Source organism: Lepisosteus oculatus, chromosome 2 (assembly GCF_040954835.1).
Source record: "Lepisosteus oculatus isolate fLepOcu1 chromosome 2, fLepOcu1.hap2, whole genome shotgun sequence".
Taxonomy (NCBI): Eukaryota; Metazoa; Chordata; class Actinopteri; order Semionotiformes; family Lepisosteidae; genus Lepisosteus; species Lepisosteus oculatus.
In genome coordinates this window covers 59,561,954-59,589,569 of record NC_090697.1, presented here as the reverse complement: position 1 = coordinate 59,589,569, position 27,616 = coordinate 59,561,954, and the positions used below count along the sequence as shown (strand labels likewise).

At 36.0% G+C, this 27,616-nt stretch overlaps 1 protein-coding gene across 2 annotated transcripts in view; it reads left to right on the top strand.

Annotated features, from left to right (window-relative positions):
* Positions 1 to 27,616, top strand: part of LOC102684106 (synaptosomal-associated protein 25) — a 64,761-nt gene that overhangs the window by 24,144 nt on the left and 13,001 nt on the right. For both annotated transcript variants that reach the window (XM_006625689.3, XM_006625688.3), the window contains exons 2-4: positions 14,225 to 14,346; positions 19,969 to 20,010; positions 25,755 to 25,803. In XM_006625689.3, the coding sequence (XP_006625752.1) occupies positions 14,275 to 14,346; positions 19,969 to 20,010; positions 25,755 to 25,803 (163 nt within the window). In that variant the 5' untranslated portion in view covers positions 14,225 to 14,274. The remainder of the gene's footprint in view (positions 1 to 14,224; positions 14,347 to 19,968; positions 20,011 to 25,754; positions 25,804 to 27,616) is intronic.

The following is a 27,616-nucleotide window of genomic DNA, read 5'->3' as shown; positions in this document are numbered from 1 at the left end:
TGCACGGTTCATTGAATTGTTTTGAAGAATTAATGCAAAAAGATTTAAAGGCTCATTTGAGTCACTTCCATTACAATACTTCATAGTAGTACTTCATATCTATCTGTACACTCACTGTAGAAATCATTTCTTTTCACAAGGTATCTTTAATTTGCAGTACTTTTTTATTTTTTCATAATATTAAAGGTTTCTTGCTTTTTTCAGAATTACAATCGTATGCTCATTATTGCACTTCCAAAATGCTTTAGGAGAGAGCTGATTCTCTTGTCTTAATTGCTATAGAAAAAACATTCAACTGGTAATGTTGTGGCTTAAACAATGTCCCCTGGGAGACAGTATATATATAAAAAAAGTACTGGATGCTTCGGCTGACAACCGCAGGTGATCACAGGTTTACAAGGAGGTAACTGGCTACAGGGAAGCCTACTGCTACTGGAGTCATAACTCTCTCTCTGGGAGAGAGAAGTTACGCAATGGAAACAGGGGTCGTGTTTGCACAGTAGCTAGATAGAAATTAAACTGACAAACTGTGAAAAAACACGGGGCCATCTTGTGCTCTAGAGGGATCTGAGAATCACGAGGATCAAAGAGTAGTGTGGCAAGGACAACCATCTCAAATATGACAGGCTTGCTGCAGGGCTGTGTAATCAATTAATGAAAAAAACACCTGAATGTAAACTGCCAATGTACTTTAAATCTTGCAAAGGTGAAAAGACACCCATGGAGACCATGTTACAATTTGGTGGCTGTACAAGTTTGTATCTTAATGCTGCAAATAAGCAATTATTCCTCTAGAACAGGTGACATACTGTAGATGGAAAAAGGTATTTGCTTTCAGTGTAATCAAAACAAAGTTACATATTCTGAGGATCATATTTGATAACTAATAATAATTTTAAAATATATATTTTTAAGTAATGAAAATATGTAGTCTTAAATGAGATTAGTATTTTTTAAAATAAAATAAAATTAGTTTGGAGGAAATGCTGCTGTGTTACCATATACTGAAACATACAACAGATGGCAAACTCTCTCAGGAATATACAGTAATTACCCCATATAATTGCTTAACATACTGGTGATTATGAAATCTACAAAAGTTCTGTCATATCATCATAAAAATTGTCAGTCAATGAAAGATAGTACAGATGTACAGCACCTAGATGCTACTAACAATGTCTTATTTTAGTCTAATATGTCAAACAGCTTCTTTAAAGTCCATTGTTGATTGTTTACGGTTGTAGATCCATTGAATCAAAGAAAATTGATAAATTAATGTAATGATAATGTTGCTTTATTAGCCCTGTACAATTTCTTGCATTAGGAATTTGTCTTTTCACATACCTCAGCTTGCTCTCCATGAGACACAGACAGGGAGAGAAGCTTGGGGTCAGAGCACAGGGTCAGCCATTGTACAGCACCCATGGAGCAGTTGGGGTGAAGGGCCTTGCTCAGGGGCCCAACAGAGTAGGATCCCTCTGCTGGCTGCAGGATTTGAACCAGCATCCTTTCAATCACAGGTACAGATCCTTAGCCACAGAGCCACCGCTCCACCCATAAATTTGAAATTTGACTAGGCAGCCAATGGTTCGGTTACAAAATGCTGTTGGAGAACAAACTTGTTGATAAGTAACAGTAATAATAAGCCTTTGGTTTTATGTAGTGATCCCAAAGGATAGTAGAAGGCTTACTTCATTCATCCACTGAACCTCTGCACCCTGCTGGGTGATGTACAGCAGTCATTATACACAAGCAGAGCCACCATAAGAAAAAAAAACATTCCAAAATGTAAACCACTCGAAGAATATAAAAAGACATCAGGCCAATATTTTGATGATATAAAAACACTTAGCCTACATTTCAAAGGGCTTATTGTGTAGATTCATCAGTTATGGCACCGAGAGGAGGAAATAGTTTGGAATGGCCCATGGGGGTGATGCAACAAAATCATCTAAATTAGGTGGGTCCAGGAGAACAACACACTAACACACAGCTGCCAGGTTAAAAAACAACAATATTTATTTAGAGTGCAGGCAAGAAAACAGCCACCACAAACTAAAACAAAAGGCAACTCTTCTTTGGGCTGCTAACTATCTTGTTCAGAGCCTAACTACCCTGTTATAAAAACATTACTTTATTAACCCTATACAATTTCATGCATTAGGAACTTGTCTTTTCACATAACCCAGCTTGCTCTCCATGCGATAGAGATAGAGAGCCTTGGGTCAGAGCACAGGCTCAGCCATTGTACAGCACCCCTGAAGCAGCTGGGGTTAAGAGCCTCAGGGGCCCAACAGAGTAGGATTCCTCTACTAGCTGTGGGATTTGAACCAGCAACCTTCCAGCCACAGGCACAGATCCTTAGCCACAGAGCCACCGCACCACTTCGTTACAGGCATGTAGTGGAAGCCTGCTTCTTTAAATCCATTTAATGTGGAATCATGTAATTAAAGGGACATTTTTGGTAACTGAAAATATAAATAACCAAAGTATAATAAAATGTACTAACACTATTAGCAATATTTATTTATATAAATAAAATATAAATATTTAGCTTCTGGCTGTTGCATGGTTATAAAATCATCTCATTAGTGAAAGAGTTGATTAAGTATAGGTAATTAGCTGTTTTAACCTGCTGACTGTCAAGCCAAGTGAAAAGAAATAAGAATAGAGAAAGGTAGCAATATGCTCCACTTATCACCATAACAATACCTTTCTATGGTGAAGGCTGGACTAAGTCACCACACTGTCAGTGTCTGGGCTGTTCATACTGTGTAGTTTCTAACCTGGCAAAAAGTTACAGCCAAAAAAGAGCCTGTCTCGTAGAATGAGAATTGTGACAGCTCACCAAAATCATTGGAGAGGTCCAAATGTAATAGTTTGGACAGAGAACTCCACTTGATAGGTCGATTACAATCAATGCCTGCCCACAAAAGATATTGACATTTTTCCTGATAACCTTTGTAAATTTGTTGTAGTAATAAGTAAATTTAATCCAAAATCCACTGTAATCATATAAAAAACACATCCTTGTAAATTAGTTAATGGGTACATTTAAATGTAGTGAAATGATTGATTTGTATAGATTGACAAACAATACAGTCATTAACTTCTTCATTGAGAAGAAGAAAATGTAATTTATTTGCACCAATCATTATAACAAAGTTCATTAGGATAGGCTGTAGCACACAGTGACTGAATCGCCATTTCATAAGCTGAATCGCCAAAACCTTCAGAAAGCCATGTTGGATTTTCCCCCTTAATTATTAACTACACTACAAATTGACCAAATTAAATTTGAGATATTATGGGAGGTTATCATGTGTCTGTAGTAATTTTTTGAGCTTGTGAATGCTATTTGTACTCATGAACCCCTGTATATGGAACTCCATAGTGCCATATCATACACATTGTAAAAATAAATGCTTGTACAATGCTGATGTAAACATGCAGAAAAGCACTTTCTTGTTTCATTTAAAGCAACACATACTGTAGGTTTCTTGAAAGAGACAAGTAACATATACTGTGGATATTGCTTGTAGCAATATTACACCAAACCACACAGAAACCAGCAGAAAATGTGCTATAATTGACAAGAACAAATATTTTTCAGCAAATAAATTAAAATTCTGCTGCAAACAGATTTGTGAAACAAGATAGTTTCAACCTACTATTTACAAGTTCTTGTAATAGTAATCCTGCTCAGGTTCACACATTTGATTTACTTTGTACATGCTTGGCTGAGGAGCCAATGGTGCGAAGCTGTGGGATTATGACTGAAAGCCTAAAATGTATGGCATATTGTATGAATGATGTAAAAACATCCCTGTCTTGGGTAGAAAATCACTTCTTTTTCTCTGTAAAATGTCTATAAACAACAAACAACATAAACCCATTACTCTGTCTCTCCTCTCAAACTCTAACACACTCTTTTATACAAATAACATCCATGTGAAATGCTTTGCATTCCCCCACTGGTGCTCTATAGACAGCATCTGAGCTTTATTTACAAATTAATTACCTGTATATAGAGCACCACTGGTTCTCTACATACAACCTCTGAGCTCTGTTTACAAATTAATTACTAATGGCACTAAATGTCACTGCAATTCCTTTATGACTTTCTTTGCCATACAGTCTAAGAATAAGCAGATGGATGTTAGTATATACAGTACAGTGGTGTGAAAAAGTGTTTGCCCCCTTCCTGATTTCTTATTTTTTTGCATGTTTGTCACACTGAAATGTTTCAGATCATCAAACAAATTGAAATATTAGACAAAGATAACACAAGTAAACACAAAATGCAGTTTTTAAATGAAGGTTTTTATTATTAAGGGAAAACAAAATCCAAACCTACGTGGCCCTGTGTGGAAAAAGTGATTGCCCTCTCGTTAAAACATAAATCAACTGTGGTTTATTATCTTTGGAAAGCTGAGTTCAATTTCTCTAGCCACACCCAGGCCTGATTACTGCCACACCTGTTCTCAATCAAGAAATCACTTAAATAGGACCTGCCTGACAAAGTGAAGTAGACCAAAAGATCCTCAAAAGCTAGACATCATGCTGCGATCCAAAGAAATTCAGGAACAAATGAGAAACAGAGTAGTTGAGATTTATCAGTCTGGAAAAGGTTATAAAGCCATTTCTAAAGCTTTGGGACTCCAGCGAACCACCATTATCCACAAATGGTGAAAACATAGAACAGTGGTGAACCTTCCCAGGAGTGGCCGGGCGACCAAAATTACCCCAAGAGTGCAGCGACGACTCATCCAAGAGGTCACAAAAAACCCCACAACAACATCCAAAGAACTGTAGGCTTCACTTGCCTCAGTTAAGGTCAGTGTTCATGACTCCACCATAAGAAAGAGACTGTGCAAAAATGGCATGGCAGAGTTCCAAGACGCAAACCACTGCTGAGCAATAAGAATATAAAGGCTCATCTCAGTTTTGCCAGAAAACATCTTGATGATCCCCAAGACTTTTGGGAAAATACTCTGTGGACTGACGAGACAAAAGTTGAACTTTTTGGAAGGTCTGTGTCCCATTACATCTGGCGTAAAAGTAACACAGCATTTCAGAAAAGGAACATCATACCAACAGTAAAATATGGTGGTGGTAGTGTGATGGTCTGGGGCTGTTTTGCTGCTTCACGACCTGGAAGACTTGTTGTGGTAAATGGAACCATGAATTCTGCTGTCTACCAAAAAATCCTGAAGGAGAATCTGACCTCAAGCTGAAGCGCACTTGGGTTCTGCAGCAGGACAATGATCCAAAACACACCAGCAAGTCCACCTCTGAATGGCTTAAGAAAATAAAATGAAGACTTTGGAGTGGCCTAGTCAAAGTCCTGACCTGAATCCGATCGAGATGTTGTGGCATGACCTTAAAAAAGCGGTTAAGGCTCAAAAAACCCTCCAATGTGGCTGAATTACAACAATTCTGCAAAGATGAGTGGTCCAAAATTCCTCCACAGTGCTGTAAAAGACTCATTGCCAGTTAACGCAAACGCTTGATTGCTACTTAATAAATGAAGTTACTAAATAAAGTTACATCATATTTAGAGGGAGCAACAGAGTTGCAGCTTCTGCACAACAATAATGATAGTTACTAATGCAACTGAGCAACATAGAAAACCCAGATATAATCATTAGATAGCCCTCCAAAAGTGATGTATCACAGCTTAGGGTTATCTCATCATAGCTCCGGCTGCACAACTGCAATTTGGAGACAATATCTTTTTCGTTTGGAGAGCCATTGATGCCAGTTTCAGGAGGCAGCTTGTTGTTGATCTTGGTAATCTCAGTGTACTCCTTAAGACCATGATCAGTATAATCTTAGTCATTCACGTTACAATTGCCCATTCCACATTACAAGGAAGACACAAGACTTTAGTCTTCAATCTTGGATCTTCAAACAATCATCAATCTAATACATTCATTGTGTGCTGGATATTAATCTAAACAAGTAACTATGGACATAAAACAGGTTATAAACATGAGAAACCCATCTAGTTTGTAGATAATTGATTTGATCTAATCTAGTAATTTTTTAAAAGAAAAAATGCCTCTTATTCTCAGTTTTAAGTGTACTTCTACAACATTTCCTCCAGCCTCCTGGTTTATGTTTCACTGTTGATTGTAAAGAATCTTTGGGTTGACTTTGTCAATGCCTTCTTGAGAATTTGGAAAAGTTCAGTCATGTCCTTTCATAGTATTCTGTGTTCAAGACCTAGTAAGAGCAAATTTGTTTGCCCCATCAGTTTAGGATACTTCTTTACACCCAGGGATATACATCAATAATTCTGCAGCAATATCTTGTTGTAGTAAAATGAGCAGATTTTGTACATCATCATGCATGAAATAATATTGCTAATCTGACTGAATGAACCATCTCTTTGGGCCAATGTCCAACTCCTCTTCCCGTTTGTGTTTAAAATAATATTTGATACACAGGGTATTGATAGCCTAAACAGATACTTAACTAGAATATACATGTATACAGTATACAATATAGATTGTACCATATTCTAAAATATCACCAAACCCTTGAATAATTACTGCAGTTGCATTATATTTTTGTGTACTTAATATTCAGTACTTAAATAACTATCAAATACAGGAACTGTATCGAAACTGTAGAAATCATTGTGATTTATAATGTATAATTATTTTGTAATATATACAGTATATGCAGCTTTGTAGTTTCTGGGGGAAAAAATCCACAAATTTAACGTCTTAGGAAACTAATTAATTACATTTTGGATTTTTTGTTTTTTTCTCCAAACTGTGCATATAGAAAGGTTTGGTATTATGAGAAATCTGAATTTCTAATCCTTCTGATGGTATGACTAGAGCAAAATTTGTGTCTAATTTTTTGTATTTCTATTTTAGTATTTAATTTTTTTATCTCAGGCCACAGAAGGACAAAATCTACAGAAGGACAAAAATGATTAATTTATGTGATACTATGAAAGTGTTTCTGAAAGTAACTTCTTTACAACTTATCCATTGCTGTTTTCAATGCAGTTGTAGAATACTGAATACTCAGTTTGAGAATTTTGTAGTTTTGAATGTTCTAGTCTCAATCTTCCTGAAAAGTTTATTAAATCTAAGAAACAAAACTGAGAAACAGCAGAGACAGAGAAAGGTCTATCAACTCGTGTGACAACATATACTTTATGTCTAAAATAGAACAAAAGGACCGAATTTAATTAAGTATATTCAGTCAAACTCAGTATTTACTATATTCAGTTAAATTAAGTTTTCTTAAATTAAAACTAACTGGAAGCAAATAGAGGGAGCAGATGTTTCAGTTTTTTTGCAACAAATCAAAAGTATTGCCGTCCTAGTATTTTGCTTGCAACTATCATGCAGACACTTACACATCCTTTGTGTTTCAGATCAGGAGTGAATCAGATATGCTTTCTATGTCAATTGTCAAACAATTCCCATTAAATTCACACCTTGTCATGGTCATCATCCCTCCTCTAGAGGGAGCTCTTATCCTTTTGTATCTTAGTTTCATTAGTACGTTCACCTGTCCCCTGTTCCCCGTTTATTATTTAAACCTCGTGCCTCTGAAGCTCATGGCTCTACATTGGTAGACGGACACCTGGAGGCCTGCCTAGCATCAAGTTGCCCCACGTCCGCGGCTTGAGGGATAGGCTTCCGAGCGGTGTCCTGAGCAGCTGAGTCCGGGACTCGGAGTGCCTGGCCTCGCCACTCTATTTTTAACTTCTATGTTCCTTGTTCCATGTTCCCGTTCCCTGTTTTTATGCTTGTTGTTGTCTTGGATGGACCTTCTGGTTTTGGATATTGGACTGTGCCCTGGTTTTCCTATTTGGACTGTTTTGGACTCGTTCTCCTCCACCACACTCCCTGAGCACCGGATCAAAGACCATCACGCCCCCATGTCTGTCACCCTGTCCTGATCCTGCCATCTTTCTCCCGGTGTCCGGTGTCCTACAGAACCATTAATCTAAAGACAAGTAAAAATAAACTCCATGTTTTTTTCTCAATAACCCTATTTTATTAACATCTTGAGAAAAGGAAACATTCAAAAACATGCTCTGAAATGAATACTTAGTATTTATGCATCTGGTCTGATTTTTAATGATTTGTAAGTGACAGCCATATCTCTTCAGCCATACTAATTTCCACCTGGGCAAGGCAGAGATGACACTGCACATTGAAGTCTTCGACACAAAACATTCCTTTCCCATTGACCATTCAGTCACTTCCTTGTAATATTGCAATATACTGTATAGCAATATCACCAGTCTATAGGGAGGGGGAAGTAACTCTTGGTAAAATGTGTAAACTGTATAATTGAGCAAAAATTGATTTCTGTTCCAGTCTAATGCAGTTCTGTTTTCATTGAGCCAACATGTAATAAGCTTTTCCATTACCTTTATCTAAGCCAAGAAGTTCTGACTCTGGTATTGGAGGCTGTGCTGTGCAGTCAACACCCTTTTGATCACCAGCATCAGCACCAGGATCAACCAGGACTGTTTAACATGCTTTTTGTCTGGTAGCTAGGGCCAATTCTGTTTTTTTTTTTTCTGATTCTGTCATCCTTAGCTTGGAGTTAACAAAAAAAGACAGAATATTTCTTGGGAGTGAAGATGTGCAGCTATATCAGGGGAGCCTAATGAAATGTGACCATCTTGCAGTGTATCACATGATCTCTCCCAAATCCTAAATTTTAAAGGTTTTCTTGCAAATGTGGGATGTGATAATTAAAAAAGAGGAAGTTTAATAAATCAATAAATCAAAATTCAGGTCCTGACACCAGTTTGCCATGCAACAAAACAATGAAAATATTAATAATTACAGTACATCCCCTAATGTCAGGGATTACTAAGGGTTACACTCCATGTGTATGTTTTATTCTCTGGATGACCAGCAATCCTTATAATCTGCCTACCGCAAAATACTTTAATAGACTGTAGAGAGAAAACCTACAGTACAACCTAATAGACAGTGGTCTGTTTACCACACTAAATCTCACTCTCTAAACAGATTCTTACATCTGTTGTGAAATGAATGGGAATGAATTTCCTTGGTCTAAACAATGACATCACTAAAATAGAAAAGATATCCTTAGTCTGTGGATTCTATAGTAAAGGTAATTAGAATTACCAAATAATAAAGACAGCAAACTCTCTTAAATAATAAAGTCTCAGATGGATCAGTGTTCAGATTACTTAGAAAGAATATGGTTTCAGGTCTGATTGGAAAAAGGTACCCACTCACGGCACAAGCTTCTGATAAGGATAAGGATGATTACCTTATTTATGCTATAGTCCATTCTTATGGAAGCTAATGTTGAATTAGCATCTTTCTAATACATCCAGCTGCAGCTCTGCTAAATCTGTTTTTATTGCCTCTGTTTCAATCTGTAAAGAATTTGGTCTGGAGGTTTGCTTGTAATAGTTCCTGCAGACTGTTTATGCAGTGATGTAAGTGATGTGGCCTCTTTCAAAATGGAGCCAGCCAATTGATAACAGTTTATAGATTTTTTAATAAGTGTAAATCAGCAACAGCTATTGATTGCTTCAGTCTGCAAGGTCTTACAGTCAGTATCACTGCAAGAACGTATCTTCTTCAGTCTGCTATCTTCGCTACAAAGGTTTTCAGTGTTTTGTTTTTCACCAGACCTAATTTGTCTGGAATAAAGGAAAAAGGCAAAAAATGGGCATTTCCTTTATAAATACAGGCCAGAACTGTATCTTAAAGATTGGAAACAATGGATCTGAAAAGTTAGGGAAAAACAATATATTCAGATGAGCTATATTAAAGTCATCCTATCAAATGCAATTAAGCAGAAAGTAATGATTTGGTAATGGAGGTTTATGTCGTAGTTTCTAAATCAATTAGAACAAGAGCAAAACAGTATTTCTCTGCAAATTGTGATTTATGATTCTAAATTTATATTCAAAGAGCGAATTCTAGGTGAAAAACTAAAAATGGGAGACTAAGAGATTTAATAAGTAGCAGAATTAAAAATGCCCAATCCAGAGTATTACAATTTCTTGATTGACATGGTTGACATTGAATAATTTGAAAGATGGTTTTGCATGGAAATATTTATATTGTTTTCTTGTTTTTTCCTGACATTTTTTTAGTTTATTCACTAAAAATGTGCTGAATTATTCTGGCACTTTTGCTCAATTAAAATGTCTAATTAGGCTTTGAAATGACTACCCAACCGAGTTCAAACTAGACATTAATAGTTAACTTATAACTTAATAATACACATGCACTACCTCTCTGCCGGACAAGTCCACCACATCATGGTGGGCTATAGTTACAAGCTTTAGGCAGTATTCACCACAGTGTTAAACTATTGCTATTTCCTGGAAGTCTTCACTGGAATGGATCTGTATACTGATCATCTGTAGTTAAATGGGAGGACTTGACAGGCCCCAGGGCATTCAGGGGTTCACTTCTTTAAGTAATAGGGAAGTGTTGATCATGCTGCACTTAATTAGATATAAACAATATAATGTCAATGAGGGATAGGGATAGAATCACTTATACAGTATATATACAATATATATTAAGTTGGTTCTCTGGACAGAATACTAATTGATCACCTAAAATTGGTTTAAAAAACCCAGAGTTCCAAAACAAATATTCACTCTGATGTTAATGGCTAAAAGCTGTAAAATACTATTTACCTACTAAACTATTGCATGTAACTATCACAGAACATTGCCTACAGAATGCAGGCACTAGATTTCTGTGGTGTGCTGGTTTTAAAAAGACTATCATTATCACATGAAGAGATAGAGACCAAAGCAGCTATCATATTTAGTCTGACTTAATTTCAGTCTGAATGTTGTCAGTCAGAGCAAAACTCTAAAATAACTCTGACCTTCATACAGACTGCCATAAAGTCAAATCTCTACTGTATTTGGCATAATTACACTAAGCTGTATAATATGAGTTTTGTGTACTAAACTGTAAAGTTTAGTATGAGAAGAGCCTATCATTTACCTTACTGATAAAGTCTGGTTTAGCAGAATCTGATCTGTTAGACGAGCTCTGTGAAGTGTTTTATTGTTTAGTGAATGTGAATTACACGAAGAGTAATTGATTTGACTGAAAAATGAATTATTGTACTCTATTAATTAAAACTTTAATTATACATTTTTCATAGAACTGATTGTCATCTTATCATGTCCACATTTATATAAAATTCCATTATGATATACAGTAACTGATTGCCATTGTAGACATACTTAAATATGAATTATTTGTTTTTTGCCTTTCCTACAGTCATACTGTAAGTGAAAAGATTATAGATTATAGAAAAAAGATTATAGAGGATTTTTGTGGTGGTTGTGGTTTTTTTATATCTGTTATATACTTTTTCTAGATGATTTACAAATTATGAACAAATAATATGGTAAATAAAGCGGATAATATGTATATTAACATATAATATATTATCTATCTCTGAACTGTTCACACTGTATAAAATATCTTTGCATTATCTTTGATCTACTACACCTTTGTTGTGGAAATCAACAATAAAAAAGCCTTTGAAGAAAGACATGAGGATGAAGTATCCAGAACACTTTTATACAGCTCTTTTTATGTGTAAGAAAAAGGAAAACAGAGTGCTACAGTATTCATGACAAGCACATTTCATAGTATGACAAAGAATGAGGTAGGATTGCAATAAAATGTGTTCAGAATATATAATAATGTAGGAATGAACAATGAGTTCTTTTGGTATAGAAATGCCTGTGAAAAATAGACGGACTCTTTGTTAGAAGCTTTGTATGTATGTTTTCAATTTTCAATTATGGGGCGGTGTGGTGGCTCTGTAGCTTAGGATCTGCACCTGCGGGTTGCGGGTTTCTATCCTGCAGCCGGCAGAGGAATCGAGCTCCATTGGGTCCCTGAGCAAAGCCCTTAACCCCAACTACTCCAGGGGTGCCGAGACAGAATGATAGTATGTACACAGCACAAGACATGCACTCACTGACATTGCATTGCCAAAAGCAATACTAAAGTCAGATTGTGTGGCCAGCTGTTTGAATTAGACTATTTCTGACAGCTACTGTCATGGATGGGTCTCGATTGACAATCAGTCATCTAAATGTCCTGACCTAACCTTCATTACCAGGTTTCTTTAACCTACTGTACAGTAGCTTGCAGATTTATCTTTTGAAAGGTAACAAATTTAAAAGATACAGTACTTTAGTACTTTATCCCCTTTTCTCTTTGATTTCTTAAACATGAAATTAGTTTTATTCTTGCTTTGTTTCAGTTGTATTTAACTGCTTTAGATTTACACTGCTGTGTTAGTGACAAAAATAGGTTTTCTGCTTTCATAATTTACAATAGTTAATACGTGTATTACCATAGCCTAGTGCTGTAAATCATGATGAAATGTATTATCAAACTCTAAAACCAAGATGAGGATTTCATGTAAAAATATTAAATTTTAAAATATTCAGGAGGATCTACTGTAGTATAGTAGAAGTAAGAATTTTCTATGTAAATTTACCATAAAATCTATATCCTAAACCGAAGTATAAAATCACTCTGTTACAGGGGGACAGCTACACTACGTTCTTAACAATGTATTCTTTTTAGTCTGTCTTCCAAGTTTCATGAGGAAGTTCTTGTGCAGGGTGATTTTGTTGGGAGGTACAGAATGCCAGGATTTTTGTTGGTTATATCGCATTTAGTTATGGGAGTCTGGAACAGGCCACTTAGCCATGTTGCTGATGCAGTTACTGAAACTTTCAAGAATCAGCTGGATGACATCTTCTTACCAGTTAGCTACTAGCAATGAAGTAAATGAGTTAGATGGGTCTAATGACCTCCTCTTGTTTGCCAGCTGTTTACTGTAATGGATCTTTATTTTTCTTAGCCATTTTGTTTTGTAAACATTGTGTCCCTTAAAACTACTTCACAGGAAAATGTAAACCAGTCTGCAGTCTGCAATGATGTGGACTTTTCGGTTGTGGTTAAGGATCATTTTAACTGATTTTTCTAACTATTAGTCATATACCAAGCAACAACTCAAAACTCACTTTACACGTATGATTTTAGAAAAATAAAGCATACTGATTTTGGAAAGAGATTAAATGTTTTAGAATCTTTATGATTTGATCATACATGACTGACAATGGCAAACTCGAATGAATCTGGCTGTTGTACCAAATCCACTCATTAGTGAAAGTTGATTGGACCCAGATGTTGAGATAACTTAACCTGGTGAAGGTCAAGACTGGTTGAAATCATGAAAAAAAAACAAAGGGACCGATATGTCCTACTGATCAAGAGAATGCCACAATCAGTATGTTGGAGGGTGGAATGAGTCAGTGTGGTGTCGCTCACTGGGATATTCACAGCTATTTCTAACTTGGCAAGATATTACAGACAAATGGTAAGTGGCAGGTCATAATCTAAAAGACCAAGAGTCACAACACCTCATTAGTGATTAATGGCAACATGCATGCATGATGATACTTTGGTCTAGTCCTGGGACTTTACTAGCTTCCCTTCCTGACAATGTTGATGTGACAGCATGCCTGCAGATGACACATGTCCTCATGCTGCAAGATGAAAAAGTCAGCACCTGCCCCAAAAAAGATTGTTATTTTCTAGATCACTTTCTGAATTTTCTGATGTTATAAGCAAAAGGGTTTCTTCTGATGCTCAGGATATAAAGCAGTGACTGGTGGGGGTAAGGGTTGACTAATTCTAATGCAGATCAGAGTTTAGATAGCAGAATATGGATACATGAATCTTTAATGGGTAGAAGTAAAAAAAAATGTAAGAATTTAGATAAAAGCGAGATTTACATGATAGATCTAAGCAGAATAGTAAGAATCTTTAAGGTGCTGTATGCTATTTAAGTAGTCATTTGCTTACTTTTCCTGTCCTACAATGCTATTGTACCTACTTAATATGACTAATCTACTTAATATTTACTCTTGATTATTGTTCACATTCTGGGGTGACATATGAAAGGTTTTTCTGTATTACAAAGCTGTTAATTTCTACTTAAAATAAGAAACCTGGCATTTATATATTCAGTGTCATGTTGTAGTTCATCTTGTATTTCTCATACTGTATGTATATATTATGACTCCTGAAGTTTAAATTGAACTCTGTAGCAGTCTCTTTAGGTAAATATTAAACTATATGTCAAACTATAACTAACATTGGCATTGATATAATAATTTTTGTGCTTTCAGGACTCTTTGGAGCCCCTGCAGTAAACTAAAAGCCACAACTATCCTTCACCATGGCAGAAGACGCAGATATGCGTAATGAGTTGGCTGATATGCAGCAACGTGCTGACCAGCTGGCTGACGAAGTAAGTGGATTTTTAACATAAATGTGAAGAAAATGTGAACTAGGCTACTTCTCTTGTTGTTTTTTTTGTACATGATGATGCTGAGATTTCAGTATTTAGAGATGAAATTGTTCTAAACTGACAAAAAACATTAAACATTTTATTAGATCATCTCTAAATCTAATATAATCCTGTGTGTATATAAATGGCTGATTGCATGATTTATTTTGTTCAAAACTGATGTATGCCAGGAGGAATTCTATGGATGCCTGTGGCACCTGTGTAACAATACTATCATCACATAAATCATGTTCAATTAAATCCTTACTATTGTCTTTGACAGGGGTTTAAGCAAGGACCTTGAGGTTAATGTCATGCTATTATACACTGTGATCTTTGATATCAAACAAATACAATGACACTTTGCTTTAACATCTCCTTGATAATGCAGAACTTTCATTTACATCGTTATTTACGTAACACTGCAGCATGTATTGAAAAAGCCACTCCCATATTTCTACCAACTGTATCTTAAACGCCCCTTAATGTATGTCTGTACTGACTATATTAATTTCACTTTGTTTCAAATACAAGAATAAATGTTTTGATGTTTTCACTTCATCCAATTCCAAACCTTTGAGGAACACAGCAGTTCAATTATTATATTACAGTGTTTTTGAAGCTAACAATACACAGATATATGAAAAGTAAACTAAAATTGTAATGTTATCTAATATTTTCATTTGAGCTCTGATATTAAAGTTTATATACACTTCTGTGTAATTTTCTAAAGAAGTCAGACAATCTTCTCCTACAAGGACTATGCTGATTCTAGCTAATTATGTTTAACTCTATGGCTAGCATACAGATTTATATTCTGTACCTTAGGGATTGCACTCTAAAAATTGTAGGAGGCCTCTGGGAAAGTGACACCCCTTGTGGATTCTGTCCCTTATGGCATTACAATACAGTATATTTAAATATACCATTTGCCTCTTAAAGCTACTGTACCATTATGAATCTTCCCTTTAAGACAGCCCTTTAAGACTATTAGAAATGAGCTCACAATTCATCATGCAGAATATACTCTGCACAAATGGATTTATTAAACATTCATAAAAAGATTATACAAACCAGAATGGTTTCTTTTAAAGCAATACATCATCATTAATCACTATATAGCAAATGAAACATGAGGTAGTTGAAGGTTACTACAGTCCTGTTGCACTGTAGTACTGAATTTAATTCAATTTCTCACTTTATCATTCCCTGGTTAATTTTTTTTTATTTAATAAGAGATTATATATTCTAATCTCATATTTTGTATAAATGGAGCAAAATGATTCTTATAACATCAGCAGCAACTAACAAACAGTTTTCTTCTGTTGATCATGTACAGTACGGTAGACATGAGTTATAATCTAAACAGGGTTTACAATCTATGCATAAATGCTTTAAGTGTTTTCATATAAGACTTATTGTATTCTACAAATAGCAACAAACGTCAGAAGAATGCTAAGATGATTGTCACGCCCTCTGCAGCCAGAGGGCGCTCCTACTCTGTCTTGTCCTAAGTTTCCTGTGCTTTGCTGTCCTTCCGGTGTCTCTCTCTGGAGCTATATATTTCCGGGTCACTCATTCACCTTCGCACAGCATTGACGTTCGGATGTCCTGAGACCTGCCTAGCACCAGGTCGCCATTCCATCTGTGGCCTGAAGGCATACAGTGCCTTGCGAAAGTATTCGGCCCCCTTGAACTTTTCAACCTTTTGCCACATTTCAGGCTTCAAACATAAAGATATAAATTTTTTATTTTATGTGAAGAATCACCAACAAGTGGGACACAATTGTGAAGTGGAACGAAATCTATTGGATTTTTGAAACTTTTTTAACTAATAAAAAAATGAAAAGTGGGGCGTGCAAAATTATTCGGCCCCTTTACTTTCAGTGCAGCAAACTCACTCCAGAAGTTCAGCGAGGATCTCTGAATGATCCAATGTTGTCCTAAATGACTGATGGTGATAAATAGAATCCACCTGTGTGTAATCAAGTCTCTGTATAAATGCACCTGCTCTGTGATAGTCTCAAGGTTCTGTTGAAAGCGCAGAGAGCATCATGAAGACCAAGGAACACACCAGGCAGGTCCGTAATACTGTTGTGGAGAAGTTTAAAGCCGGATTTGGATACAAAAAGATTTCCCAAGCTTCAAACATCCCAAGGAGCACTGTGCAAGCGATCATCTTGAAATGGAAGGAGTATCAGACCACTGCAAATCTACCAAGACCTGGCCGTCCCTCTAAACTTTCAGCTCAGACAAGGAGAAGACTGATCAGAGATGCAGCCAAGAGGCCCATGATCACTCTGGATGAACTGCAGAGAACTACAGCTGAGGTGGGAGAGTCTGTCCATAGGACAACAATCAGTCTTACACTGCACAAATCTGGCCTTTATGGAAGAGTGGCAAGAAGAAAGCCATTTCTCAAAGATATCCATAAAAAGTCTTGTCTAAAGTTTGCCACAAGCCACCTGGGAGACACCCCAAACATGTGGAAGAAGGTGCTCTGGTCAGATGAAACCAAAATCGAACTTTTTGGCCACAATGCAAAACGATATGTTTGGCGTAAAAGCAACACAGCTCATCACCCTCAACACACCATCCCCACTGTCAAACATGGTGGTGGCAGCATCATGGTTTGGGCCTGCTTTTCTTCAGCAGGGACAGGGAAGATGGTTAAAATTGAGGGGAAGATGGATGCAGCCAAATACAGGACCATTCTGGATGAAAACCTGTTGGAGTCTGCAAAAGACCTGAAACGGGGACGGAGATTTATCTTCCAACAAGACAATGATCCCAAACATACAGCAAAATCTACAAAGGAATGGTTCACAAATAAACGTATCCAGGTGTTTGAATGGCCAAGTCAAAGTCCAGACCTGAATCCAATCGAGAATCTGTGGAAAGAGCTGAAAACTGCTGTTCACAAACGCTCTCCATCCAACCTCACTGAGCTCGAGCTGTTTTGCAAGGAAGAAAGGGCAAGAATTTCAGTCTCTCGATGTGCAAAACCGATAGAGACATACCCCAAGCGACTTGCAGCTGTAATCGCAGCAAAAGGTGGCTCTACAAAGTATTAACGCAAGGGGGCCGAATAATTTTGCACGCCCCACTTTTCATTTTTTTATTAGTTAAAAAAGTTTCAAAAATACAATAGATATCGTTCCACTTCACAATTGTGTCCCACTTGTTGGTGATTCTTCACATAAAATAAAAAATGTATATCTTTATGTTTGAAGCCTGAAATGTGGCAAAAGGTTGAAAAGTTCAAGGGGGCCGAATACTTTCGCAAGGCACTGTAGGTTTCTATACAGCAATTTCTGAACTCTTGCACTGCTGAGCTCGGGCATTCTCCCCGTTCTGCGGCTTCGCATAGGGTCTTTTCCGCTCTCCTGCCATTCCATGGTTCGTGCCTTCCGACATCCGTGACAGAATGCTGAGCCATCTCCTACCCCATGAGCGGCGTTTTTTGTCTTTCCGCAGCTTTTTCTTTTATCGTTGGGCTTTTTTTTCATTTCTTCTATTCTAATCGGGGGATGCTACTCCTGACTTCCGTGCCTGTGAGCGGGTCATTCAGTTGTATGCCGTCCCGACATCCGCTTGTGAATACCTGGCTTTCCTTGGGTTGTCTCTCCCGGCATCTGTGATTGATTGATTAGCTGGCTCTCCTATCCTTATTGCTGGATATCACTCCGTTCACCCGTGCCTGTGAGCAGGCCCTGTGCCTGGCTTTCCTGGGGTTGATCACTCTGATATCAGTGATAGGATGTTGAGCTTTTTTCCTGCTTTCCTATTCATATTGTTAAATATCACTCCAGACATCTGTGCCTGTGAGCGGCCTTTGTGCTTGGGTCTCCTCGGGTTGTTCATTCCGATATCAGTGATACAATGTTTAGCCTTTTTCCATTCCTCTATTCTCATTGCTGGATATCACTCCTGACATCTGTGCCTGTGAGCAGGCCCTGCGCCTGGCTTTCCTTGAGTTGATCACTCTGATATCAGTGATAGGATGTTGAGCTTTTTTCCTGCTTTCCTATTCTTATTGCTGGATATCACTCTGGACATCCTTGCCTGTGAGCGGGCTTTGTGCCTGGCTTTCCTCGGGTTGTCTATTCCAATATCAGTGATAGAATGTTGAACGTGTTTTCCCTAGTCTGCAGTATTTTTCCCGGGTTTTTGTGTTTTTGTTTTTGCTCGGTGTTTTGATTTTTCACTTCCTGGTTTCCCCTTTCTCTGGTCCCCCTAACCTCTGGGTCGTGGAATTTTTGGTTCCTATCTGTTTTTTGTAAGTTTGTCACGCTGGTCTCCCAAGTTTATTTTTGTGGTTTGTGCTTGTGTATGTCTGTTTTTTGTTTTAAGCCTCCGGAGCTCTACTTGACCTCCCCTTCCTCTACCCAATAAAGGTTTCTACCCTGGAGGAGGGGGCAGCTCTCAGCTGTGGACTCCCAGAGGTTTCCTTTCAGAGGTTTTTCCTACTTAGCTCATTTATTTCTATGGGCGTCAGGAGCTGACCTGTTACGCCCTCTGAAGCCAGAGGGCGCTCCTACTCTGTCCTGTCCTTAGTTTCCTGTGCTTTGCTGTCATTCCGGTGTCTCTCTGTCTGGGGCTATATATCTCTGGGTCACTCATTCCCCTTCGCTCAGCATTGACGTTCGGATGTCCTGAGACCCGCCTAGCACCAGGTCAAGGCATATGTTTCTATACGGCAATTCCTGAACTCTTATACTGCTGAGCCCGGGCATTCTCCCCGTTCCTCTTCGCATAGGGTCTTTTTCCATTCCCCTACCATTCCACAATTCGTCCCTTCCGACATACGTGACGATGATTAACCAGTATACGGGTGGTGTTCACTACCACAATGGCACAATGGTGGGATTAATGTCCTAAAAACAACACATAATGAATTACAGGTGAATTGTTTTCAGACATACATCACACTGTTTGTATACATAGTTTATATGTTAAGGGCTACTTAACTTTATTTCATCAAGGGCTTAAAGTGAATCCTAAAGTAAGCACTTATTTTCAGTAATCGTACTCATTCAATTGGACAGATGTAAATTTTTCCTTGACCTTGATGTTGACCGAAATGTTATTCTGACAAAATCTAGAATTCAGTGAAAACTCTTGAAATAAATGGGTGCAGTCATCTTTTTCAGTTTCTGGCCAAATCTGCATTCACCTGATTTGATGGGGGTTACTGATGAAAGAGTGGCAAATTTGTGATTTGCCGAGAAACCTTTGGCAAATCTAGAATGGGCCAGGTAAAATGAGATTCTCCAGACAACAAAGTTAAACAATGAAAATATGTAATTAGACTATATTTTTAATGCTACTACATATGTAAATCACACATCTCTATGGAAAATGGAAATGCACTTTATGTCACAATGTCTTCATGGACTCCTCAGATGACTTTCTCTGTTTTTCATGTAGTTAACATGAATAGACACTGTAGAAATATTAATGAGAAAACATTCAAGTGACACTATTTTAAAGGAAAAAGTTTTGTGATTATAATTGTATTTGTCAGCTGTGGAACCCTTCATTTTGATGTAATCATATTTTTACATTTTTCTTTCTTTACAGTCACTGGAGAGCACCCGTCGTATGCTGCAGTTAGTTGAAGAGGTAAGAGGTCTTCTGTATAGCTCTTTTGTATGGCTAAACCACATATAACCAGGACTATGTAGGCTTCCAATAACAGATCTATCTATTCTTTTTTTTTGTTTTAAATTTTGAATATGGAACTGTTTATCATGCATTTTCCTGTAAAAAAGCAAGTCTTGTAAAGGTCATGTCTGTCTAAAATGTTAAAGCTGAGTAAAGTATTCAGTTCTGAAATATACACATAAATACAAATCATTAATGTATAAAATACAGTCATAAGGAGGAAGAAGAAGCTTACAAACATATTACATGGAAGTTCTTACTATGCTCCTAAGATTTTGGAAGAACAAAAATGTTGCTTATATTACCAGGCAAAATATGTCTGTTAATTTTAAATAGACAAAGGATTTGCGCTTTTGTGTTTAAAGTTTTGTTTAAATGGCAAATAATTAATGCTTAATGAAATGTACAAATGAAAGAACACAAAACAGGAATTGAAATAGGGTGATGAGTTGAAAATGGAGTACATTTCTGAGAGCTGAGTCTGCATGAGGGATTAGTGTCTTTTATATCCCTGGCATTTCTCTCCCTGAACATGTTCTCTACTATTCCTCTCTGCCAAGTAGAAAATATCCATGGAAGGTCCTGGACATTATCGAATGTGTGGCTACAGCCTCTAAGATCAGTGAAGTAAGGTGGATTGTGGCTTAATTTGGTGTCAGTAGGAGAATTCTGAGAATTCCTGCCTGTTAGATTAAAAAGAATAGCTGTAGAAATTTCATTTTAACTTGTTCTAAAAATATACCAAGATAAAATGAAATGAAGGATTTTGGTTACATTAAAATGACCTCCTGGAATATTACTTCATACTACTGAACAGCCAGCAGATCCTAGGAGTTCAAAAAGCTCTGTAGCTTGTCTGATAGAGTGTCAATAAAAAAATTCTGTATGGAAAACAGAGCAAACTCTTGGTTTATAGAATGCAGACGTAAGCCGTGTCATTTCCACCTGTCACAGAAATGGCGAAAATAGTATGCGTTAAACCTGAGAATGCCTACTGACATGGTGTTGTAATTCGTGTATACAAAAGACAGAACACATGCTCCTTTAGATTATTTTGTTTTCCAAAAAGAGGAGTGTGATGTTCTACTGTTGTTAAAGTCTATGCTACTTTGCACGAGATAATATTATTGCATATATAGCACAATGCAATATACAGTATTCATATAGTAGGCAAATTGTTAACAAATTATTGTGTTAAAACAGAATAATTTTATCATATAAATTCATTAAGGGAGAACATCAGACAGCAGGAGGACAAAGTTTTTTATTCAAAAGGATAGAAAAGACCAAATGGTTTGGGTCATTGAAGCACTTAAAATTGATAAATTCCTAGGGCCCAATGATATCTTATCAAATTTACTCAGGGAAAAGATAGATGTCATTCAGAAGCCCTTGACAGATCTCTTCCAGCAGTTGCTGAAAACAGAGAAAGGAAAATTGCCAGTGTAGGGCCCATTCACAAGAAAGTGACAAAATGGACCCAAAAAATTGTAGACCAAGAAGTATGATTAATATTATTATTTTAATATATTAATTATATTAATATTATGTGATGTTATGAAAACAACTGTTAGAACTACACTAGAGGATCACCTATAAGTCCTGCTCCAGGATGTGTAGTTGCGAAACAACCCCAAATTCAGTTTACCTCAACATTCACAATGGGCATTAGTTTTTTTTTTTTTTAAATGAGTTATACCTTTTTCAAAACCAAAAATGACACTGTTCAAAAGGCTTAATTTTCAATTTATCACTTCACTTCATTCTAATTGGTGTTCTGATGTAGTTCTATTTGTGGTTTGTATTCAAATGGCTGTGTTTCAAAACAGAAGCCACTTCTGTGGCTGCATGGTAGTTAGCAATATTTTTATCCTGAAGACGCTGGGTAGTGTTTAGGTTTGCGATCAACTTTGCGGTTAGATTCATTGTTTCCTCTGAAAGCACTTATTTAACAGCCGAAGGTGGTAAGATACACATCCATCCCCTTCCTGGCATCTTTTATACAGTAGACTGTGTAGTTGTAGAGGACAATGACAGATTGCCTACAATCTTTGGTAAGCTTTACAAAGGAGATGCTGCTACTGAATTTCTCTTGTGTTTCACCTCATTTTGTATCCTAAGGAAACGGGAATGCTTCAGAGGCCCCTATATACAGTAGTTTGCTAAGATTCCTGTTACACTTCCAAAGAGCGGAGAATTAGTGTCAATTTGGTTTTGGTGATCTTTATGTGAATAAATATGACTTCTAAAATTCAGCTATGTTTGACAAACATAGCTTTATGTAATGGTATTGTGATGACAACATAAAATGTTCAAAATTGTTTTAAGCAAGATGCATTATCTAATCTCTATCTTTTTCTATTATGTTTTCTGATGTTATTGTAAGTTGCAGGGTGACATGGCTGCTGGCTTAGAGACTGAATTTAGAATATGCCTCTTTTTAAGACAGGCATTAGATCATAATAACACTAACTACAGTTTTAACACAATAGAAAACTAAACTGTTTTAACCTCTTTCAAAATAAATTTTCTGAATAGCATGGCTGCTTGAAAATCCTGCAAATATTCAGTGAATCAAAACAGAAATCACTTTGTTGCTGAAGCCAAAACAAAAGCATGTCTTTGATGAATATCTGATCAAAGCTGAAAAGATGTCTTTTACAACGTCAGTTGACCTAACTCTCAAAGTTGCTCATTTAAAAATGTTAAGATATTACAGTAGAAACCGCACTGCTTAATTGTTTTCCTACATCTCAGGAACAAATATTAACACACCACGCAGGTCTCCTATGCAAATCCCTGATTAAATCTTATTTTGTTTAGTGGTTAAACAGAGGATAAACCTTGCTGATACAGCTTTGATCTGACAAGCTGTGACCTCCATGGCCCCTGCTCTAATACTGAACAGTATGAAGCTGTAATAAATGTAATAACTAATCACAATAAATCATTCACTAAGCAAATCTTAGTGACTCATTGTGAGGATCTTTACAATTAGGTTTCCAAGTGGCATTTGAACCTTTAGATACATCCAATAACTTAGATGTTGGAAACCTTTTAAGTGTTTTTCCCGCTTATTCTTGAAAGTGCTAGTGTTCAGGTGAGGACATACTGTAGGATACTAATGTCATACTAGGCAGGTGTTTTAGGACAGATTAATTTTGAGTTTATCACAAAAATTAGGATCCTGCATTAACGTGGCAGCCTTACCCATGTATTTAAAAACCCTTTCTAAATCCTATGAACTGTTGCACCAATAGAAATGAAACTTAGCAATAGCAAAATCTGGACATTTCTACCACCTGAAAAGTTACTATGCTAACTTTTACAGCTGCAATAGATCACAATCCAATATGAGACACATGACCCATCACACAAACTGCTCCTGTGTAAAAATAATAACAAATTTAATAAAAATAAATGTAATTAAAAATTTTCTCCTGGAGAAGGCTCCTTCGATGAAACATTGATGAAGCATCCATGTTCAGAGTGATATTAACCTCTGATTGTTCCTTTTCAGCTCACCCACTGATTATGTTCCATACTCAAACCTTATTACTATTGTTCCATGATCAGAGAACAAGCTAAATGAGACCTACATTTTCTAAAACTATGTTGACTGTCCTCATAAATTATCTTCTAGTTTAGTTATAATTTTCATTTCCATTATACAATAGAAATAAGACTTATTGGTCTGTAATTACACCTTTTTATGGATGGTGCTACATAAGAAATTTGCTAGTTGATGGATACTATCTGTTTTAACCTATTTTAAGCACCTGTTTAAAGAATTTGGTTCATGGATTAAGTATATCATACTTTGTTCCTTTATTTACAAACACAAGTCCACAAGTAGTGTTTATTAAGTGCTTCCATGGTCAACACCAAAGTGTAATATTCATTTATTACATCAGCCACTTGTCTTAAAGTTTCAATTTAAATATTTTTCTTGGGAAAATACAATTAAATTATTACAAAATAGAATACATGCATAAGCCAAGTTGGCTATGTGATTTCCTTCATGATTTGAAATTTCATGTCTTTGTCAAACAGGTATCATCCATGTACAGTACATAAGGATTTGCATATTAAAAACCTGTTCCTAACAAATAGTTACACTGAAATTGAAGATAATATTGCATAGATTTCAGTCTGTTGAAGCTGAAAAATAATGTTTAGCAAGTTAACTTCATACAATATGTATAATTATGGGGGAAAGAGCAATGGATGTATTGTGTTTGTATATTTTCACATACCACTCATACTGTTAATTTCATTTTGATTATTATAAGCACAAAGATTTCCATAAATCTTTGCTGCCCTCTTGTAGGTATTAGAAGGAGACATGTATTCCTCTGGTGACATTTTTAAAACAGATATATCTATTCAAGCACTTATAGCAAAATATTTAAGGTGCTGCATTATATTGATTGATTTGGAAGTATTAAAAGCATTTATAAGTGTAGTTAAGGTACTTTAAAGTACTGTACTGTTGCAGATATATACCAGTTTAATACTGCAGTTTATTTCTGTAACAACACAGTGTTCTTGTCCTTAATCATTCTCCTTTGACAAAGGAAGGTTTTGGAATCCTTGGACACTGCTTGTACTTCTAGTTCTTGTTTTTCTTCCTGCACTGTCTCCTGGTTTGTAGTATTTTTGTTTAGCATTTTACATCTCTGTAGCTGTATTGAATGTTGTAACTGTATAAAAAGCTATATATAGGCATGAAACATGAAAGTTCTCATATGCAGTAGTTGAAGTTTCAGATTTCAAGTTGAAATAGACTTATATTGACATGATTAATTAATAATGAGAATTAATGGAAGTTTATGCAGTGCAAGAGTGCAAGTTATGTGCTGCAGGAGCTGATCAGTCATCTACGGATCAATCAGAACTCCAACTCATATTGAGATAGAAACCTTGGTTTTCATGTAGCACATTACATCTGCACTTCCAGTGTGCACATAGCATTTCATATTCTAATATTCAAATTCTAATGTCTAAAATATTCATATCCTAATGTGGGGTTTCCTACCCATCATTACCAATACAATACAAGTGTATTATGATAGTATTATCATAGATCTGCGTAATCCATCGATTGGAAGTAAATAACAATCTTGTTTTTTCATGTAAAAGGTCAGAATTAATTAAAATATCTTGAATTACTGGATTTTAGTAATTACAGTTTCATTGTTATAAAAGTGTACATATAGTTTTAGTCGTTAGTGTGTCATACCCTAGATTCACTTTAACTATCCTTGTTTCTGTTTCTTGGTACTACGCCTTACTCTTCTATACCTTTCTATCCGCTAGTTTGCAAGTCATTATGCCATTAATGGGCCATATTGAAAACATGGAAACAATTTTAATTTTCTATAAATGCATACAGTACATGTATATTATTATTCAAAAAGATATAGAATGAACAAATATAAAATATCAAGTGTATAGACAGCATCAATATTGTACCACATCTAGCTCTCTGTGTTTTGGACAGTAACTGAATTTTTTTAAACTTAAAAATTGTTGATGCTTAATGCGGGTGTCTTTGTCAATAAAATTATTTTTCTTTTCTATCTTTCCGGAACGTACAACTATATGCTTCCATCCTGATAGTCTACCTCTTTTTTTTCTTTTTCCTGCTGCCTCTCCTCTCTCTGTCACCTTTTGCCTTGCTACCATTCTTGGGGGACTAGAGTAAAGATGCTGGTATCAGGACTTTGGTTATGTTGGATGAGCAAGGAGGTAAGTGAGAGTCCATGGAGCGGGAAACATGAAAGATATCGGCTTTTTGACAACCTAATATTACTATCTATTTGCATTGCTGAAACCAAATCAAATAACGGTTGAATGTTGTTGAATGAAAAGAATGACATAATATCATAATATAGAAAGAACTGCTGTGTGTTTTAAAGCTTTATCTCTGTAAGGCACTTTGGTCTCGTGTTCTCCATTTATAAACATACACAACATCATATCAAAATATCATAGTGCCCTCTTTTATATTTGTTTTAAATCTGACATTTTTGTTTACATCATTGTCTTCAGATGGCAGGCTTTGCGGAATCTTCTGGTGTCATAATAATGTTCACTACCTAATTTCTTTGCCTCTTCTGCATTTTAAACAGATATTCAAAAGCAAATGCACTCTGATCCCAGAGAGAGTAACCATTTTTAAACAGAAACATTGCTTTCAGGGTTGATCACTGAACAGACCCCGATGTATAAATTATGAGTTGCACTGACATCTCAGTCCAATACACAGTAACTGTATTTTGAGTTTATTTTATTTTTCTAGGATGAAAAACTTACTAAAACCTAGGACAGGTGAAAGTGTTTCATATTAATATTAATTAATAATGATGGTGGTCCATTATGTTCCTCCCTAACATGTTAAGTGATTACATCTAAAATCATTATTTAATTCACTGGTGTACTCTAGTGCTATTGCTTATGATTATATCAATTATATACGATTATACGATTTTGGATCTTTTCTTATTTATAATTTTCATTGTCAGAAGAGGTTGTTTACAATTTGAATAATAAGTTATATTCAGTGGTGATGTTCAGTATATAAACTCATTTTTTTCAAACAGTCAAATAGAAGTTATTGTTGAAAAGGGTTATCTTTTATAGCAAGGCACTCCATGGCCAACAATAAAATATTTAGACACTGGAATTATGTTATTTCATAATGATCAAAATGATCAGTTTTGCTGGTAATGACAAAATTGACAACTTTCTTTCCCATGAAATATACTTTTTCATTGTATAATCCCTGGTTAAATTAATATCATGACATTGCAATTAAAATGTTTTAAAGGCAGCAAAATATTTGCTAGTTAAGAGTTACAAGGATGTATTCCAATATACACATATATAATGTACTGTTTATTCCAAAGGAAATTGAATTAATTCTGGGTTAAGGCATGATTTTAAAAGAACATCAGTTTCCCTCTCATAGCAGATCTATTCCAGACCTATTCTGAATTATAGATGCCTACTAGACGTTTTGTCTCTGACCTGACCAGTATTGCTGCATATCATTCAATAGCCTTTTCAATAACAAAGCTATGCTCTGTATTAATAAAACTCTCTTGAAATCAGACAGAAGAAAATAAATGTATAAAGACTTCCTAATTTAAAAAGAGTCATCCTGAAGTTCAGGAATAAAGGGAATTTGTTTAAACTACTATAGTCATGTACTTGTCATAACATGCAATAACATTTTTGCTAAGTGGATTTTTAAGAGAGTTTGTTTTTATTCTTAGAAATGTAATATAGTGTGCTAAAGCTGAAATCCCAACTCATATTTCTCCTTTTCTGAAATATTTCAGTTTGTAACCACAACAAGGTTTTAAAATTTACTGCCCCACTAGTGTCACACACACATTAATTTAATAACTCACTTAATAAGTCCCCATTCACACTCTTAGCTGACAAGTGTTTAAAATGTAATACAAAGCGTCCTTCAGAAGGAGTATACATAACTGCAATTCTGCACTTAACAGTCATCCATAGGCAGCACTCAATTCCTTGTTGACTTGCCATATGA